This window comes from Ambystoma mexicanum, chromosome 10 (genome assembly GCF_040938575.1).
Source record: "Ambystoma mexicanum isolate Mex_15411 chromosome 10, UKY_AmexF1_1, whole genome shotgun sequence".
Classification (NCBI taxonomy): Eukaryota; Metazoa; Chordata; class Amphibia; order Caudata; family Ambystomatidae; genus Ambystoma; species Ambystoma mexicanum.
Genome location: NC_090932.1, coordinates 1,079,088,763 through 1,079,107,889, shown reverse-complemented (window position 1 = coordinate 1,079,107,889; position 19,127 = coordinate 1,079,088,763). Strand labels below are relative to the sequence as shown.

The following is a 19,127-nucleotide window of genomic DNA, read 5'->3' as shown; positions in this document are numbered from 1 at the left end:
TTCTGGTTTTTCAGACAGAGCCAATTATCTTTCGTCCAACCGTTGACCACGTTGAAGATTTCATTAATCAGACAGGTGTCCAAAGCCTTATTTCCAGACAACGTGAACAAAAGTTGTGTGTTGTCGGCATAGTTTTGAAATAGGATTTTCATTTCCATGAGCAGATCATGGATTTGCTTAATATACAGATTAAATAACAAGGGGGATAGACATGCACCCCGGGGAACTCCTAGTGTGATGGGATAAACTTTAGATGAGGACTGACCTATCACTAGCAGATCTGCCTCGCAAAAGGAGTCAATCCAGTTAAATGGCTGCTGAATCAGAATAAGTTCATAAGCAAGACACGTCATGAGGATGTGATTGTGGACATAGAAGGCGGCTAAAAGATCTAAAAACATCAATAGCCCTGCATTGCCTTCCTCGAGTATGTCCAAGATGCTAGATTGGATATCTAAAATGGAGGTTTCTGTGCTATGCACAGGGCGAAAGCCTGATGATACCTCCCAAGTAGATTGTGCAAGGTGACAAACTGCTGTATCTGCAGATACGCAGTTTGGTTTATAATTTTCAAAAGGAAACTCACATTAGAGATGGGGCGGTAATTTATTGGATCATCTGGGTCAAGTGAGGCCTTTTTAATAATAGGTGTAATACATGTTTCCTACGGTTCATAGTCATAATATCAACAAAAAAAAGTCGAAAGTAATAATATCGAAAAAAAAGTCGAAAAAGAAAAGTCGAATTACTTTTTTAATATGTTTTTTATTCGAAATGGGGGTTTCCCCCTCCAACCCCCCCTTTTATTTGTATTTTTTTAACCTTTTTTATCTATGAGAGCCAAAACATAAATATAAATTTAAAAAAAAATATTCGACTTTTTTTTTCGACTTTTTTTTCGATCTTTTTGTCATTCGACATTTTTTTTTCGATATTTTGGCTGCACACCGTTTCTTACAATGAGCTTGGAATGAGAGCGGTGGAAAAGTCTCATTTATAATCGCAGTGATTGCATGGACCAAGCACGGAGAACATTCTTTAATAACTCTACCATGGCAGATATCACTTGTGCAATTGGTGGCTTTAAGCCCTTGAACAATCTTTTCTACTTCAGTAGTGGAGACAGGCTGAAAAGGGATTTGAGAGGGCGCGACCCGTTTGGTTTTCAATGATTTTTCAGTATGTTTTGAATGTTCAGAAGGCTGACAAATCGACAATCTGGCTTTAATAGAGTCCCTAATCTTGTACATTTTATGCACAAAATACTCCATAGGTTTGTTGCACCACTCAGGTGACACATAGGGGCCAGTAGTGGTAACATGCCCTTTCTCTTAAGTATGCAATATATTGAGCAATTCTCTGGAGGAATTAGCAGCCGTGGAGACATTTCTGTTATATATATCTCCGTAGAGGCTAGAGCCTTATAATAATTTTATAATAATTTAGCACTTATATAGTGCTACGAACCCTCACGTATCTAAGCGCTGCTTATTGCCCACGGTGCGTGGTGCTCATTTATCGACCTCGGAAGGATGAAAGGCTGAGTTTGGCCCTGCCGGGATTCGAACCTGCGTCAGCAGGCTCTGCACAGATGTCTAAGTGAGCGCTCTACTCGCTGTGCTATTTGACCGGCCATATTGGATTTGTGCTAGGGCCCACTCTTGCTTATGTCCCATGAGGCCCGGCCAGTGCCATTTTGATTCTCTGCTTGCTGCTTAATCCTCCGAAGATCTTTCACAATAGGACTGTCGACATTCACATTATTCTGTGACCTGATTGTTTTTGGCCTAAGCGGGGTCACAAGGTCCAGAGCATCTTTCAACGATAATAGTGCTGCAAGAATACACCCATGCCCCTTTGTTGGTTTAAATGTCCTAGAATAGCCACTGTCTTCTGTGTATAGCACACTGAACCATATGTTTCTGAGTAGAGTGCTTGGATCATCTTTAACAATCCCAGAAGAAACCTTTTTTTATGTATCCCCAAAACACCTTCCGTCCCATGGAATCAAGTGCTTTAATCTAATTTAATTTAAGCTAAATCCATGCTGGCCATGTTCACTCAGCCACCTCCGATGTCTGTATATTGTTTGTGCTCTCTAGGTCTGTTTTCCCCTTCTAGGATCCCACACTACTGTTGGTCACTGTTGGTTACTATGTTTCTGTTGTGCCCATCAGGCTTTCTCCCACTCTCTAGGTTCCCACTTTGATTACTGGTTACTGTTGGTTACTGCTGTGTCCACTTGGTCCCCCCTCTAGGTTGATCTCTGTGTCCAACCCCAAACCCCCGTTCTTAGTCCTTGCTGTGTTCTTGTATTCCCCTTGTGGTGTGTTACCTACTTGTGCTTCTTCTGCTCTGTTCCCTACTGTTGTGATCCCCCTCTGTGCAGCCTGCACTGCCCAGTGCTGGGCTATGCTCCTCTCTCTTATCTCCCTCACTTCTTCCTCTTTCCTCCTCACACCCTCTATGGTGCTCTTGATTTCTCCCATTTTCTCTAAGTCTTCTCTAAGTCCTACTCGATCTCCTATCCTATCCCTCTCACTAAGTCTGTAAGGAAAAGGTTCAAGAGGGATATCCTGGTCTCCAACCCAGGCCTTCCTATAGCGGATACCTACATCAGCGTTTCCACCACACAGACTCAACATCCTCTTTGTCGTTCCCTCTCCAGACCTCTGAACCCCTCATATGGTCTCTGTTCCCTCTCCTTTCTCCTCCTCTCCCATTAATGGTGGTACCCGATGGGAGGTGCTCTTGGCCTCCTTCCATTCCTCCAAAGCCATCATCATTGTCTATCTTAATGGTACCGTCATGGTCCAGGGCTCTCAGCCCAATCTCCTCCTTCTTGTTAGGTGTCTCCCGTATCTTATCAACTTCCTCCCTTCTCCTGCTACCCCTTTCACCAACTCTCTGGCTCCTCTGCCATCATCCTCCTCCTCCGCCTCCTCTCTGACACCCCCCTCCTCCTCCTCTCTGGCCCCTATGCCACCTCTGTCTACTGCCTCTACCCACTCTCTGGCCCCTTTTGCCACTTCCTCTGGGTGTACCTCACTCCTGTACCCCCCCGGAAGTCTTTCAAATGTGGCAACCTGCTCCACGTGAGCTACTGTCATCTCTCGCTCTGCTGTCAAACACTCCTCTGACATCTGCCACTCCTCAAAGACCTTGACCTGGATGTCCTCACTCTCACCAAGACATGGTTCACGGCCAGCTTGGTCATGAGTTTTGACACTATCCTCTCTGGGGGCTACAAGATCCTCTCTGAGCCCAGAACCAACCGGCCCGGAGGTGGAGTGGCCCTGATCTTTCCTAAGTGGGTACCTGCTTTTGTTATTCCTGTGCAGGCCTATTCCTCCTTTGAATACCTGGTCTACAGGCTCTCCATCTCTCCTGGCCTCTCCCTGACTGTGTCCACCATCTACAGGCCACCTGGCCAGGCTGCTCTCTTACTCTCAGAATTGGCGGGCCTTCCCTCTTCTCTCCTTGCCTCTCCTCCTCTGAGACCTCAACATCCACCTGGATGTGTCTAACCCCACCTACCTCTGGGATCTTCTGCAACCTATGCAACTATCTCTCCCTTTCCATTCTACCCTCCGGTCCGACACACTTTGCTGGACACACCTTGGATGTTCTCATCTCTTCTGACAGCCCCCTCTCTAACCCTCTCACTACTGCTATCTCTTGGACTGACAACTTTCTGCTCTCCTCCCACCTGGAACTTCTCGTCCCCCAGGCAATGCCCACCACAGCACTGCCACCTTCCTTCTCTTTCATTCGGCCCATGAAGCGAGTGCCAGTGGCCACCTTTGCCTCAACTTTCTCTGATCATCCTTCTCCTGTGGCTGATGCCCACTCTGACAACCCTTTCTAACCTGTATCTTTCTATCTCCAACACCTTGGACTTCCTTGCCTCTGTCACTAGGATCCGTCTGAAGCCTACCTCCAAGTGCAACTTTTGGTATGACTCTGACCTTGCCGCTCTGAAACGCAAGTGCAGGGTGGCTGAGAGGAAGTGGTGGGTGTGGGGCGCATCCTCGGACAAACTGGCCGGCTGCCTGCTCCTAAGGCAATACAGACTCTTTGTATTCTCCAAGAAGAGGGTCCATATTCAAGCCCACGTCTCTGCAGCCTCCAACAACACAGCCAAAATCGTTAAAATCTGAAAGGAGCTGGCCAACCCTACTGCAGTCACTTCTCCAGTTACCTCCCATGCCCTCGGTATGGCTCTGGTTTCTCATTTCACCACTAAAGCCCAGGATATCCTGTCCTCGCTTTCCTCTTCCTCTGTCTGTCCCTTGTCCTCTTAAGGCCCCCTTTTGCCACCTCTCCCTCTCCTCTTCCTCCCTCTCTCTGATAACACCTGAAGATGTTTCTAGACAAGTCCAATCTATATAAGTGTTGTCTAAACAGGTGCTTCCCTGCTCATGCATAACTATTAAGGACCACATTGACACCCTCACTCCAGCCTTGGCCAATTTCTGTAATGACTCTTTTGCCACTGGATCTTTCCCCTCAAGTACCCCCTTGTACACCCCCTCTTTAAAAAAAGCCTTCTGTCGATCCTACATGTCCGGCAAACTATCACCCGATTTCTATCACTCCTTTCCTGGGCAAACTCTTGGAAAAGCTAGCCATCTCCCATCTTACACTCCACACTGAATCTGTTGGTTGCCTCCATGACCATCAGACTGGCTTCAGAGCAGCCAGAGGCACAGAACCTGCTTTTCCTGAACACCCATGAAGATCTTCTCTCTAATCTGGACTCCAGCTCTCCCTCTGTCCTGATCCTCTTTTTGACTTTTCCTCTGCTTTTGATACGGTATGGCCATCCTGATCACCCACCTCTGTGTAAACTTGGGCATCATGGATCATGCCCTGGCGTGGCTGACCTCCCTTGAGGTATGCCAGTCCACACAAGTTAAAATAAACAAAGTATGTTTATTTATAGATCACAGCCGGCGCCCTGCATGCCGCTCACAGTCTTCTCCTTATCTCTCTCTCTGGCCTCCGTTTCGTTTCCTGCTTTGAACATCAACATTCCCTAGCCTAACCTCGCGGCATGCAGGACGTCATAAAGGAACACATGGCATACTACACCACCTCCCCCTTTTCAGAGAAAAACACATTTTTAGGAATATGCCGTGAACAATCCATAAACATTACATTTTAAATAGTGTGAAAGAACCTAGAAACTTGGGAACCATGTGTGGCTGTGGATGGTGGTAAAAACTAACACCTATCCTTTCCCCCTTAAATTATTATTATTATAATTTTTTTTTTTTTTTTTTTTTTTTTTTTATAACCAGAAGTGTGAAAGAAAACAACAAACATAAAAACACATGTTGACAATGTAGGTTAACCCAACTGCTATGTATAAAACAAAATTGGTAGTGTGCAATATAATTAATTATTTTCCCATGACATAGTCTTTTGTCCAGAATGGCAATTTTCTATCTCTGTGGTTGTACATACTTCCACTAGCCACACAACCTTCTTGACTTCCCTCCATGTTTCTATCATCATTAGTAGCAGTGCCATTACTTTCTTGGACAGATTCAAACTCTAAATGAGTATCTTCTTGACCATTGCTTCTCAATATTTGACTATCCGCTCTGGCAACTTGGTCCTCTCTTACATGCATGTGTCTCTCCCTAACTTGAGGTCTGACGTTAGTATCTGAATTCAATATGTCTCTTATGTTATATTGAAAACCTATATCATTTCCAAACCAATTACTTTGATCCTGCCTGTGATTTTGCCTGGGATAAAATCTTTTATTATCCTTAAAATCCCAATTCCATTTGCTTACTCTATTCATATTCCATACTGATCCACCCGTTACTCTTATGGCTTTGCCTAGGACTTGTATAACTTTAACTGGTCTGCTGTATTTGGACTCACCCTTTCTAACAGCACGCCCTAGTTTTATCCTTACCATGTCTCCTGGTACAATTCCAACTTTACATTTATAACTATTATTCCAATTAATTTTGCTTTCAGAGTATTTACAATGCTTTCCTTTATCTCTATGCTCTGATGTCCTTTTGTAATTCACCCACTCTGGAGTAAGTAATGTGTTAGGGGCTCTGCCTCTCATCAATTCAAACGGAGATACTCCTAGATCTCTTTTGACTGACATTCTTGTGCTCCATAACCTATCTTTAAGTGCCTCTTCCACAGACATGTTATTCCTCAATGCCAACTCTACTGTCTCTACAACCATTCTGTTACATCTCTCGACTAGACCATTTGTTTGGGGATGATACAAAGCAGAATATTTCCATAAAATCCCAGATGTGACGGCAAACTCTCTTATTTCTTTGCTTTTGAATTGAACACCATTATCACTGATAATGGATTTGGGAAAACCCTCTCTCCCGAAGATTTCACTAAGGAATTTAATAATTTCTCTTGAATCAATATTTTTAACAGCTTTCAATTCTACCCAACTTGAATAGTAATCAATCAATACAATTAAAAACCTTTTATCCCCAATTAGTCTCTGATATGGTCCGACAATATCAATTCCAAGTTTCATCCAGGGAGCTTCTCCTTTATCTATAACAAGCGGCTCTGACTTAAAACTTTTACAACTTTTGTCGCTGTTTTGACAAGGCCAGCAGTTTCTAACAAATCTTTCAATCAAAATATCCATTCCTGGCCACCAATATACAGATCGCACATTGCATTTGGTACCAGTAATCCCCGGATGACCCTGATGCGCTTTTTCTATGAGCTCATTATATAATGCTTTTGGAGGTATCAATTTATTCCCCCTCATCAAAAATCCTTCCTCCATGGACAATTCATCTTTCACTTCCCAAAACTTCATGCATTCTCCATCAATTGATCTCTTATCAGACCAACCTAACATTGTAAAATTTGCAATCTTATTTAACGTCTCATCTTTAGAGATCTCATCTAACCATTTTTCCTTCGAGGTTACTTCAAGAATGGCTGCCACCATCTCCTCAATACTTTCAGATTCTACACTCACACTCTTTAATGGCAGCCGTGACAAATAATCTGCAACAACATTCCTCTTACCTGGAACATACTTTGTCACAAAATGATAATCTTGTAATTTAATGCTTAATCTGGCTAACCTAGGTGAAGCCCTACACATGCCTTTAACTGTCAAAACTTCTACAAGTGGTTTATGATCTGTTTGTATAACAAACTTGCAACCCCACAAATACTTTCTAAAATAGTTTACTGCCCATGAGCATGCCAAAAGTTCTTTTTCAATTACGGAATACCTGCTTTCTGTATCTGAAATTGCCCTGGAGGCGTAACATATTGTCTTTTCCTTACCACCTTCTTCAATCTGAGAAAGTACCGCTCCCAAACCATTTCCACTCGCATCCACTGTAACCTTGGTTGACCTCCCAAACACATAACCGCCCAATTCTGTGGAGTCACATATTTCTCTCTTTATGCAATTCACTGCTTCATCACACTTGTCATTCCATTCAAATTTGGCATCTTTCTTTAACAATTTCCTTAAAGGTTCTGTTATGTTAGCAAACTTCTTGACAAATTTGTTATAGTATTCACACAGGCCCAAAAACGACCTAAGTTCATCCTTATTAGAGGGATTAGGCGATTCTCTGATTGCTTTCATTGCATCACTTTTGGGTTTGTAACCATTGCCATTTACCGTGTGTCCCAAATAATCAACTTCATACATGCCAAATTTACATTTACTCTTTTCAATTTCCAAACCAACACTCTCCAACTTTAGTAAAACATCTTTCAATCTCATGTCATGTTCATCTCGACCTTTACCAAATACTATGATGTCATCTTGATACACAAAAATGCCTTTCAACCCTTTCAAAACGTGTTCCATGACCCTTTGAAAAACAGCCGCAGCCGATGCCAAGCCAAATGGCATGCGTTTGTACCTATATAAACCATGTGGAGTTATAAATGCAGTGATGTCTCTGCAGTCTTCCGTTAAAGCTATCTGATGATATGCACTGGAAAGATCTAAAGTTGAAAATACATTTGCATCACCTATGCGATTCAGCATTTCTGATATGACTGGAAGTGGAAAGATGTCAACAATAATGTTTTTGTTAACATCTCTAAGATCTACGCAAATCCTGACTTTCCCACATTTTTTCATTACAACTACAATGGGGCTTGACCACTCCGAGGACTCAATCTTTTCGATCACTCCTTCAGACTCCAATTTAGTTAATTCTTGTTCCACTTTGTCTGCTATGGCGAAAGGTATAGGTCTTGACTTGACATGTCTGACAGGTATTGCTCCATCTTTCAATCGAATTCTGTGTGAAAAGTCTTTCAACAGTCCTAATTTCTTGTTTCCTTTATCTTCTAGGGCTTTTGATTCTCCTTTCTGTTTATGACTGGAGTTTACTATCAGAACCTGTTCAGATTCACAAGGATCCAATCTGATTCGTAAACCAGCTTGATCTCTCCAACCAATGACGTTAACTCCTTTTTCTGCAACATATATCTTCACTTCCGCTCGCCTGTCTTTGAATTCTATGATGCTTGAAAACCAACCAATTAACTTAATTGTCGAGCCTTCAAATCCACCCGGGTTTTTAATATCAGGTTCAAATAATTTACTTTTTAGACCACATGCCAATAAGTTGTTCCATGTTTTCTTCGTTATGATCGTCCATGGTGAACAGCTGTCTACTTTTACTTTGAGTTTCCAGTTGTCAATTATTATGACACAACTTGGGCATTTGAAATCTCCCTCAGGTGGTTCACGAATGGCAAAAACCCTGTCTTCGTCCGAATCTTCCTCTTCCTCCTGTATGGCCGAGATTCTCTTTTTCCGTCTACAAACGACAGCAAAATGTCCCTTGCCTCCACAATTGCCACATTTTTGTCCAATTGCAGGACAATGCTTGGCATAAGCAAAATGTCCTAATCTTCCACAGTTGAAGCATCTATCAGCTTCTCTAGATTGTGCTGGAGCTGATTTATTTTCGGGTCTCACCCATCCTCTTCCTCTCATTGACTGGCCTCTATTATCAAATCCTCTTGTCCTATTGGTCTTGACCAGGTGATTTTCCGTACGTTCTTTTGTTCTTATTGCATTGACTATATTTTGATCTCCAGATTCCAATGAGAATTTATCATTCTGTAATTGCATGTTTATGACAGTTTCTTGTTTCTTATTTTTTATCTCTTTAGAGCACAATTGACTGTGTTCTATTCGCTTGGCAATGGCCATTGTTTCTGGCAGAGATGGGTTTCCTACCATCCAAAGTCTGTCTTGAAGTAGACTATCTTTGGCATGTATGATAATTTGATCTCGTATGAGTTCATCTAGTGTGATCCCAATGCCAAATCTGCATGTGCGTGATAGTACCCTTAGAGCTGATACATAGTCTTCAATAGATTCATGTTCTTTTTGAGTTCTGGTATAGAAATTATACCTGTTTATGGCTACATTGGTCTCAGGAGTATAATATTTGTCTAGTTGCCTTATGGCCTTTTCGTGTTCATCAATATCTCCAGCTTCATCCACAGGCAAATCCGGTAATTCCCTGTATTTTCTCTGTCCTTCTAGGCCCAAAGCATGAAGCAGTAGTGATTTCTTTTTATGAGCAGACAAACCTTCTTGATCAATGGTCTGAACATAGTTTAGCCAAAACTCTTTCCATTCTAGCCAGTTTACAACAGGCTGTCCAGGTGTTGGAAGAAAACATGCCGGGGGTTGTATGCTAATACCTTGCATACTTCTTCTGTATTATGTCAGTATGAGAGGAAACCAGAATACTATTTATCCTGAATTGCGTTTTGATCTGCTTCTTAATATGTACTGTGAAGAGGATGAGGAGTCTATTCTTTACTCCTCATTCTGCCTAAGTCCAAAGGGTGAGTCATGCAGTCGGCGGTCCTTTACTCTGAAGCGGAGTGGTGTGGCCAATGGGATCGTGTCTAACAAACTCGAGTTAGACAGACAAGAAGAAAAAAAAAATCATCACAATGATGAAATATCAGCACAAACCAACGTTTGATTAACGTCAGTTCGGAGCATCTGCTCTTCCTCCCTCTTCTTATCATGCAGCACAAGCCAGGCACAGTGTTGCACAGCGGCTCGGAGCTCCGCTCTGGATTAAATCCTTCCTGGTTTCTGTGGGTTCTGGGACGCCGGCTGTCCTCGTCGCCAAAATGAGGTATGCCAGTCCACACAAGTTAAAATAAACAAAGTATGTTTATTTATAGATCACAGCCGGCGCCCTGCATGCCGCTCACAGTCTTCTCCTTATCTCTCTCTCTGGCCTCCGTTTCGTTTCCTGCTTTGAACATCAACATTCCCTAGCCTAACCTCGCGGCATGCAGGACGTCATAAAGGAACACATGGCATACTACATCCCTCTTCCCAGTTCCAACGTGGGTCCTTTCTCTCCACCACCTCTCTCTCCACTTGTGGTGTCCCCAAGGGTTCTATCCTCTCACTCTGGCTTTTCACTGTCTACTTGGCCCCTTTGGCCCACCTAATCTCCACCTTCTCTTTTAACTTTCAGTGTTATGCGGATGACACTCTGCTCTCCTTCAGGCTTCCCTCAGGCTCCCCTCCTTCCTCGCTCATTTCTGACTGTCTATCCACGATTCAGGAATGGTGCACCTCCAATGATCTCTGCCTCAATGCCAGTAAGACTGAGATCCTTCTCATTGGGACCCTAGCTCCCGCTTTCCCTCTATCAAACTGGCTGCCCTCGTTGGCCCCTCTACCCTCACCTTCCAGTGAGGCAAAAAACCTTGGTGTCATCTTTGACTCCCCTCTCTCACAATGCCACACTCCATTTTTGCAGTTATCAGTTTGTCTGATTTTCTATGTGTCTCTCACTGTTCGTGTCTCATTCTCTTATTTTTCTGAGCCTCAGCTTTGGAGCATGCTGTGTGGAAACATATCAGTGATTTCAAGCAAATGCTCAGTATAATATTTTATTATTAAGTCATTAACTTTAAATTAGATTTTGTTGTTGGGCTTCGGAGCATCAGCAGCACTGAATAGATATATAGACTGGATTTAGAGATTGGGAATTTCATTTTATGGTGACATCAAGTGAGAGCTAGCCAAACTTGGCATTGTAAAGTTGCAAGACTTGTTTCGGAAGGGTAGATTTATTTCTGTTAATTAAGAAGTTCAGATGGGAGGTACTTGTAGCATTCATAAACTACTATGCTATAGGATTAGAGGAGAGATTGCAGAAATGTTACCAACGTTTCCATTGGCCCTGGACGCTAATCCTTGACATGTTTGACATCCTCGAAAACGTTGGTGCATGCTTACTCAATATTATACAAAATGGCCTTGGCAAGAAAGAAGAGTACTCCACTAGCAAAATCGAAATGGAAATGGAAACAAGCCTCGATACTTCCATCACAGAGTCAACATGGGACAGAATTTGTAAGCGAATTATAAACACAAACGTATTGACCTTAAGTTTCTCCCTCAGTACTATTACACACCTGCACTGATCAAGCAATTTGATATAAATGCTTTTTCAACCTGCCCTAGAGGCCAGGGTTCTGATGGTAACTTTGTCCATTTTGCATGATCTTGTCCATAAATTGCCAATTTCTCGACCCAAACATCACTGAAATTCCAATCCTGTGTGATCCAATGAGCTTTCTGCTAGGGGACAAAAGTGCTTAAACAATCCAGCACATTGTAACAGGCAAGAGCATACCCCCGAAGGACTGGCTAAATGACCTTTGCCGCCATAGGTCGCCACTTTGTTACACGCGTGCCCAGCAATCGAGCCCGATTCAATGTTTTTAGGGCAACATGCATGTTGTGACTTGTGTGATAAGTCGGGACTGCCAAACAAGGCAGCTGGAGGAGGAAATGCGTAAGAAAGCCACATAATGCAAAAGTCCATTACTATTCATACATCTTTGGTAATTAATGCATAGCTCTCAACCATTTGTTGCAAAGGTGGGTGAAATCACCCGATTTTCTTTTTGGCGGGTGAGACGCCCATTGGAATGTATGGGCGTGCAGGAGGCTTGGCGGGTGAGTCAGCCCTTTACAAGGCGGGTGACACCCGCCAAAAGCTTGTGAGTTGAGAGCTATGATTAATGATGCCACCCAACTGCAATCTCCAGTGGTTAATACATATGTGCGACAATTGAGAAATGCGCATGCGCCGACTAGAGCCGCCTTCTCGCTGTGGCTGGCAACTCATTCTAGGATGCGCGGATCCTGCCACGTCCTAACTGCCAGCAGACGCTTCCACCCCTTGTCTCCGTAGCCTTGAGTGACATGCGCTGCTGACCAATGGTGACTCTCGCACCTCCCACCCACTCGAAGCGATCTCACTGGGTGGCCTGCGTGAAGAGGTGTGTTTGGGAACGAGGGGCAGGTCGCAGTGACGTCACGGGTGCCAGGGATACTAAGTAGCTTTCAGCTCGAAGGGTGCAGGAGGAAAGAGCAGGAAACACAAGGATAACGTCAGCCGGTGACTCGATCCAGCCAGAGATCCCCTCAGCCAACAGTTTCTTCGGGGTACCAGCCTAGGAACAAAAACCATGTGCGGTAGGTTAAGGAGCAAACTATGAGCGCCTGGGAGCGCGAGGGAGCATGAGAGCAAATAGTCCTGTGTAGAAGTGAGACGCATTCATGGCAGAAAAGGGGCAAAAAGAGGCCCCGTATGGGTGCAGTAGGCTATCGGTCAGGACAGTCTGGAAGGGAAACAACATCCCTAAAAGCCAGCAGAGCGTGCATTCAGTGTGAGAGGTGGGCTGTGTCATCGGAAGTGCACTCACATACTACACACTTGGTCGAGCGCACGTAAGGGGGGCGTGTACCCGAGAGGCACCAGATGTGTGCTAAGGACCATCATGTTGCATGCCTGATGCAGGAGGCATTTTAGGCCCCGTACAAGAGATATTGTGGCGTTTTAATGATGGGCACTTCGGATGTGTACTTAAGGGATTCCGTGCCATATGAATGAGAGATCTTGTGGCAGCACCCCCTCGACTCTGATTGGAGACACTGGACTATATAACAGAGGTTGCCTTGGTTCCAGCGACGGTCTTCTTAGTACAATAATATTCACATTGGACATTTCGGGTCTAGTTGCCGAATGCTTCGGTGCAGAAAGAACGCTGTTGGATTGTACACTAGTATAACTCCGGCTCTCTCGTGGACAATATTGTGGGATTACTAGTTTGGTTTCTAGTAGGGAACATTGTGAGGTTGCATACACGAGGGTTGTAGTATCCTGGGCTGTCTGTTTGACGACTGAATGAGGAATGCGGATTGTTGGTGTGTGTTTGTGTGAGAGGGAGAGTTCCAGGAAAGGCGGTTGGGGGAGCGAGAGCGAGATGGATGAGCCGGCGTGTTGCCCATGATGGAGTCTATTAGGATACATCAAGGGTCACGTCATGTTTCCAGCGAGGGGGGCATCCCCGGTTAGTCATAGGGATGCATTATCAGTCATTATCAGTGGGACAAACTGCTATTCCGCAGAACACCGAGGGTATTTTGAGGGCCACTCCTGCTCTTTAGCGAGGGTCAATGCGGCCGTGTTTATATAATTGGCAATTTATGTGTGAATTTGGGGGACACTTATAGGCCCCGAGAGATATTGTGGGGTTAAAAGAGTAGTTCCTTCTAGTCCCGCATGGAATGTCACTATGTATTTCCTAAGAGATTGTGGGGTACAATGAAGGAAACATCCGTTTATTATTCTTCAATTGTGTAAAACCGAAACGTTCACTTAAAAAATGTCCTTTGGTTGCTAAAGCAGGACCTCCATCAATCCCAAAGAGAAGTAAGCTGGAAGAGGCCTGTCTAAGGCACGGTAAGAGGCCCGTACAAAGAAGAGTCGGAGGCTATACTGGCCCCACTGTTGATAGGTGCCATCCTTCAGGTTCTATATAGTAGGGTCCTATTTCATAGATGAAGCTTCTACTGTCCTTCTGTCTGGGCCTGGACAGGAAGAGGGTTATGTAGGCCTGTATGCCTTACCTTTGGGGTGAAATGATTGATAAGTGGAGTCTGCACTGGCCCTCCACCTCAGTGATGGAGTCATTTCCCCATGTGATATTGTGCTAGGGGAGGGGTGGGTTAGGTTAATGTGTAAAGGAAGCTGTTCTACAATACTGAAAGAGAACTGGAACAGAGGGGCGTGGTAGTGCGCGGAGGAAGGTTGACCAGGGACAGGAAACCTCCCGATCAGATTATTCACTCTTATTTACTCTCCATAATTGAGTTGCACTTTGACGTCGAGCGGTTTTGCAGGTGTGCCAGGTTCTGGAAAGGAAAATGCGTTCATCTTTTTTAATTGGGGTGTTTTGCAATCGTGCATTGCAAAATGCAGTGTCTATCATAAAGCTGTTCATGCAGCCCTAATTTGGGGCAAATAGCGATACAGCAGGGCAAGTGCCCGGGTAGGTGTTTGCAGGCGGTGCCAAACTGGGGAAGGGTACTGCCCGTTACATTGCATTATGACCTCGGGCCTTTCACAGCTCTTCTGGTGTTTTCTAAATGTTTCTCAAAGGGTTAAGATATCAGTTTTTTTAATGCAAGTATAAGTTACTTTTTTTTTAAACTGTACTATGGATAATTTTAACCTTTTTATACTTTTATCTGTATGATATAACAAATAAACAAAACAGCCAACAAGAAAATTCACAAACTTGCAAAGCCACATTTCATAGTGAGGAAACCATCACAATTGTCTGTATTGCACGCCACGTTTTAGCAGGTACATCATCACCCAACATTACATCCTGCCATACTCCCAAGTAATGCGTTATGATCTACCAAGCAACGTGGTCCTATGTATTTAATGCTCAGATTGCGACAAACCCATACACTGGAGTAATGGGTGTTTAATGGTCTGTCATGTGCTCTACCCTGCTTATTATACATATCAATAGTGCAGATGAGACCAACCCTTAAGCACTTCTAAGATGGGTAGGATAGGTTTCATGAAACCGTATCTGTTATTCTGCAGGAGCTGTGAAATGACCAAACATGTCCACGTTCGATGGTGTAGACGTATCATATTGTTGATCAGGACTCCTGGCGCTTTATCTCCTTGTGTGCAAATGCCCGATCTCTTGTGTGCAGAGCTAAAGAACAGGAAGCGTCCATCTTACGCATCCATGCCTCAGGCGACGAGTCATTCCAGTGGGTTTACTTCTCGTCTTTGTTTTAAGAATTGGTATCTGTACAGGGCATGCAGTTTTACCACACAGGAGTTTGCTTAGCTCTCAATGCTCTACAAAGAAACATTTTGAGCTTTCAGATACTGGGAATGGGTTTTAGGCTGGGAATGGATTGAGAGAAACCTAATGTACTTGATGACCAGAGTAATTGGAGCTGCTATAAAAACAGTGGTTGGATTTTATGTACTCCTGTAGTGTACGGCCATGGGCAATATTTCAAATATTGGGTGAATCCAGCAGGTTTTCCTTCAAACCCAGCGAGGAGATGAATAGAAGCAGTGGATTAGTCACCATACTCCGGGCAATTAGTGTGAAGGGGGGCAGGAGGGTATACCAATAACCCAGGATCCCATAAAACTACAATGAACAGTGCCACTCTTTAATAAGAGAAAGAACGTTATTGTGACTCCCTTCTTGGTTCACACTTGCTGTCTAACTGCAGGCTTTATCCCTCTACTGGAGAGGTTGTGAAGACGGGTGAGGAGCGGGACTTGGACTGACAAGAGAGAAATGCAGCAACCCAGAAACATGAGCGAATCTCAGGAGATGGGTGGAAGACCAGAACACTGGCCCCTCATGAGTTGGGAAACCAGCGAAAACGCGGAAGGGTCGTAGGTTGAAAAAAAATGGGAGGGACAAGGTGGGGCCCAGAAGTAGGTTCAACTAATATGGTGGTGAGCTGGTGCAGTATGAAACCCTAATATACATGGCAATAAACTAGAAACAGGGAGGCCACAGGAAAATGTTGCCAAGCCACAGATACTTGCTTAAAAATCGAAACTGCCCCAGAAGTTCCCTTCCGTGATGTCAGATTCATCGCTTCATGTACGCTAAGGTTCCTAGACCTCCTTTGTAGTGTATGCCACAGTCTTAACTCCTGTTCTTCTTTACCCCTGACAAGGATCGGGATGTCACTTTGTTCGTTTTAATTAAGGGGGAAAACACTTAAAGCACACATCATTTGGGTGTGTAATGACAGGCTTCACCCATCGCTCTGTCTCTCGTTCCACCCTTGCGGGCTACCAAAAAAAAACAAAAGCTTATTGAATATAGTCTTAGAGGTAGACGGGTCTGCAGCTGTTCCTTCACTACCGGTTGACTTCGTAGTTGTAGCACCCCGTGCAGACGAGACACCAGGCCTGCAACACCCTTCTTCCGCAGGACGACTTCCCAACTGAAGTGCTTGGCAAGGAGCTTACACCAAAACTGTTAGAATGTACCCTCTTCTCAATCATCACTCATTCCAAGTTCCGTATTCTGTTGTCCTCGGCCTTAACTGCAAACCTGAACACCTCCTTTACTCATAGGACCTGACCATTTACATGCCCCAACCCGAAGTGCCTGGGGCAGCTTGATCCTCACCAGGTTGCCAGTACGTGGCGACACCTTCTCTCTCACTCCAATCATACAACTCCTTGTAACGCTCTCTCACACTTCCCAATCTCTCCACTGACAAAGTAGGCCAACCCATTCACGGGGGCAAAATGTTTTGTGAGCTCCCCCCCCCATTCTGAGCTCAAACAGCGACATGCCAGCGCTGCTGTGTGGGGTGTACCTATGACAACCTCCCATACAGCAACTGTCCAATTGCCCATGCCCACCCGATTGTTTCTTTCAACACTCTGTTAAAGTGCTCCACTACCCCCTTAGTCTGTAGGTGGTAAATAACGCTTGTTTTGAGTGTGATGGCATGCATGTTGCAAAAGTCACTCCATTCCTTCGATTTGAATTGGGAACCATTGTCAGTCACTATCACCGTGAGATAGCCTTCTCTACCACACAACTCCTCAAGAAATTCCACAATTTTCCTGAGGTGACACTGCCACTAAAACCTCTGCCCACCTAGTGAGCAGATCCAACACCACTAAAAAAAATAATTTTACGCCATTGTACCAAACAGGACTCAATACATCCATGCCTATTTTGTCCCACGGCTGGGTGGGCATATCATTTATTGCCATAGGGCACTTCACCCTCAAACACATTTCATCGCTTCTTTTCCAAAGGATACAATCCCTGACCATGCTTTCAGTTTGAAGATCGCAGGCTGGTCACCGGTAGTCATTGCAAATACCGTCTTCACTATGCTCTGATGTCCTTCATGACCCAGTTCCCCTAAGTGTCTTCTGATGCCCTCCAGTGTAATGATTTTATAAACTCTCCACAGCTGCCAATTCTGGATCAACAACTCATCCTTCAACTCCTATAAACTCATGAGGCTCAAACACTCTGCCTGATTTTTGCTTAGATTTCTGCTTGACAGTGCACTCATGAATTGTTTAAGTTTCTGAATGCATTGCATCCCTATTTCCCACTCTTCCTGGGGAACCAAACTATCACTGACTTTGAAAACCACATAATTCCCTTTGTCCTCATCTTCTTTCTCAACATGAGATGAGATTCTCGCTAGACAGTCAGCAGCATGGCTCTCTACTCCTGACATGTATTTTACGATGCAATCGTACTCCTGAAGTTGAGAGACCCACCTTCTGATCCTTCCTGATACTTTATCCAATCCTTTTGATGTGACGATCTCAACTAAGGGTTTATGATCCATGTGAAACTCAAACCTTGTGCCCCACAAAACATTTCAGAACTTTTCTGCGGCCCACTTGATAGCTAAAGCTTCCTTCTCAATGGTAGCATAGTTCTTCTCCGCACCTTTCAATAGTCTCAGATCAAAGGCTATCAAGTACTCTGTACTGCCTTCCAATTGGGTCATCGCAGCCCCAAAGCCATATTGCTGGCATTTGTCGTGATGATTGCGACTCTTCCTCTCTTACAGTTCTGCAGTGTGGGGGCTTTAGCTAAGGCATATTTTGAGTGAAAATTACTCTTTGCAGGCATCATTCCACATTAATATTTGTGAATAACTAAAGTGTAAAGAAGGATTAGTGTGTGTGGCAACATTATTAATGAATTTTGAATAATATTCGGCCACTCCCAAGACTGTCTGTAACTGATCTCGGCTGGTTGGTGCCAGTATACCTTTGATAGCATCCGACAAAATCTTCTTAGGGCGAATGCCTTCTTTCGAAATTACATGTCTATGGTATTCAATGTCACTCCTGTTAATTTTGCACTTCTCCTTACTGAGTTATTCCCACCTTCTGCAGTTTCTTGAACACACCTTCAAGTCTCTTGTTTGTTTCCAGATCGTCCGCATAGACCAGTGTGTCATTTTTAAAGAAAAGGACTCCCGGATCTCCATCGACTAGACGATGCATGATCTTCTGAAACACAGATGAGGCTAAAATCCGTTTATACTGATATAGGCACTCCGGTGTTATGAAGGCAGTCTAATGCCTGGACTTCTTGTGCAATTTAACTTGTCGGTAGGGTGAAGTGAGGTCTAACGTGGAGAAATAATCTGCTGGTCCCATGCTGGGGATGATTTATTGGATGCTGGGCAGTGGATGTCTTTCCGGTACAATGCATTTATTCAGTTCTCTCGTGTCTACACAAATCTATCTTCCCATAACTTTTCCTCGCTACAACCAATGGAGAAACCCACTCTCGGGCGTCAATGCTTTCAATTATGTCCTGTTCCACCACCGTCTTCAGCTCTAATTTGACTTCCTCGCTCATAGAGAGTGTATGTTCTGCATTCTTTGTGCCACTGGTGTACAGTTATCTTTGAGTCTGATCTGGTGAACAAACCCCTGTAGACACCCAACCTCGTCTTGAAATATTTCTTGTATCACATTTGTTCCTACTGATGGACCTCCCACCGACAGAACAGCATCTTCAGCATTGAGGTTAAGTTTGACCAATAGCTTCTTTTGGTGTGACCAGCTTAGTAGCTGTGTGGCTACTTTCTTTGAGACATATACTTCCCCAGTGGTGTTCCTTCCCTTGAAACTCAACATGGCATTGAACCAACCTGTGGTCGCTCCCCCATAAGCAATTGGGCATATGTTGATTTCATTGAGATACTCTGGCTCCATGTACTA

General features: G+C 44.2%; 1 protein-coding gene across 5 annotated transcripts in view; it reads left to right on the top strand.

Moving 5' to 3' along the window:
• Positions 1 to 12,367: 12,367 nt before the first annotated feature.
• GFPT1 (glutamine--fructose-6-phosphate transaminase 1) overlaps positions 12,368 to 19,127 on the top strand; it is a 235,941-nt gene continuing 229,181 nt past the window's right edge. For 4 of the 5 annotated variants that reach the window (XM_069618893.1, XM_069618892.1, XM_069618890.1 and 1 more), the window contains exon 1: positions 12,369 to 12,532. In XM_069618893.1, coding sequence (XP_069474994.1) covers positions 12,526 to 12,532 — 7 coding nt within the window. In that variant the 5' untranslated portion in view covers positions 12,369 to 12,525. Of the gene's footprint in view, positions 12,533 to 19,127 lie in introns of all 5 variants that reach the window. The other variant, XM_069618891.1, reaches the window with a different exon arrangement.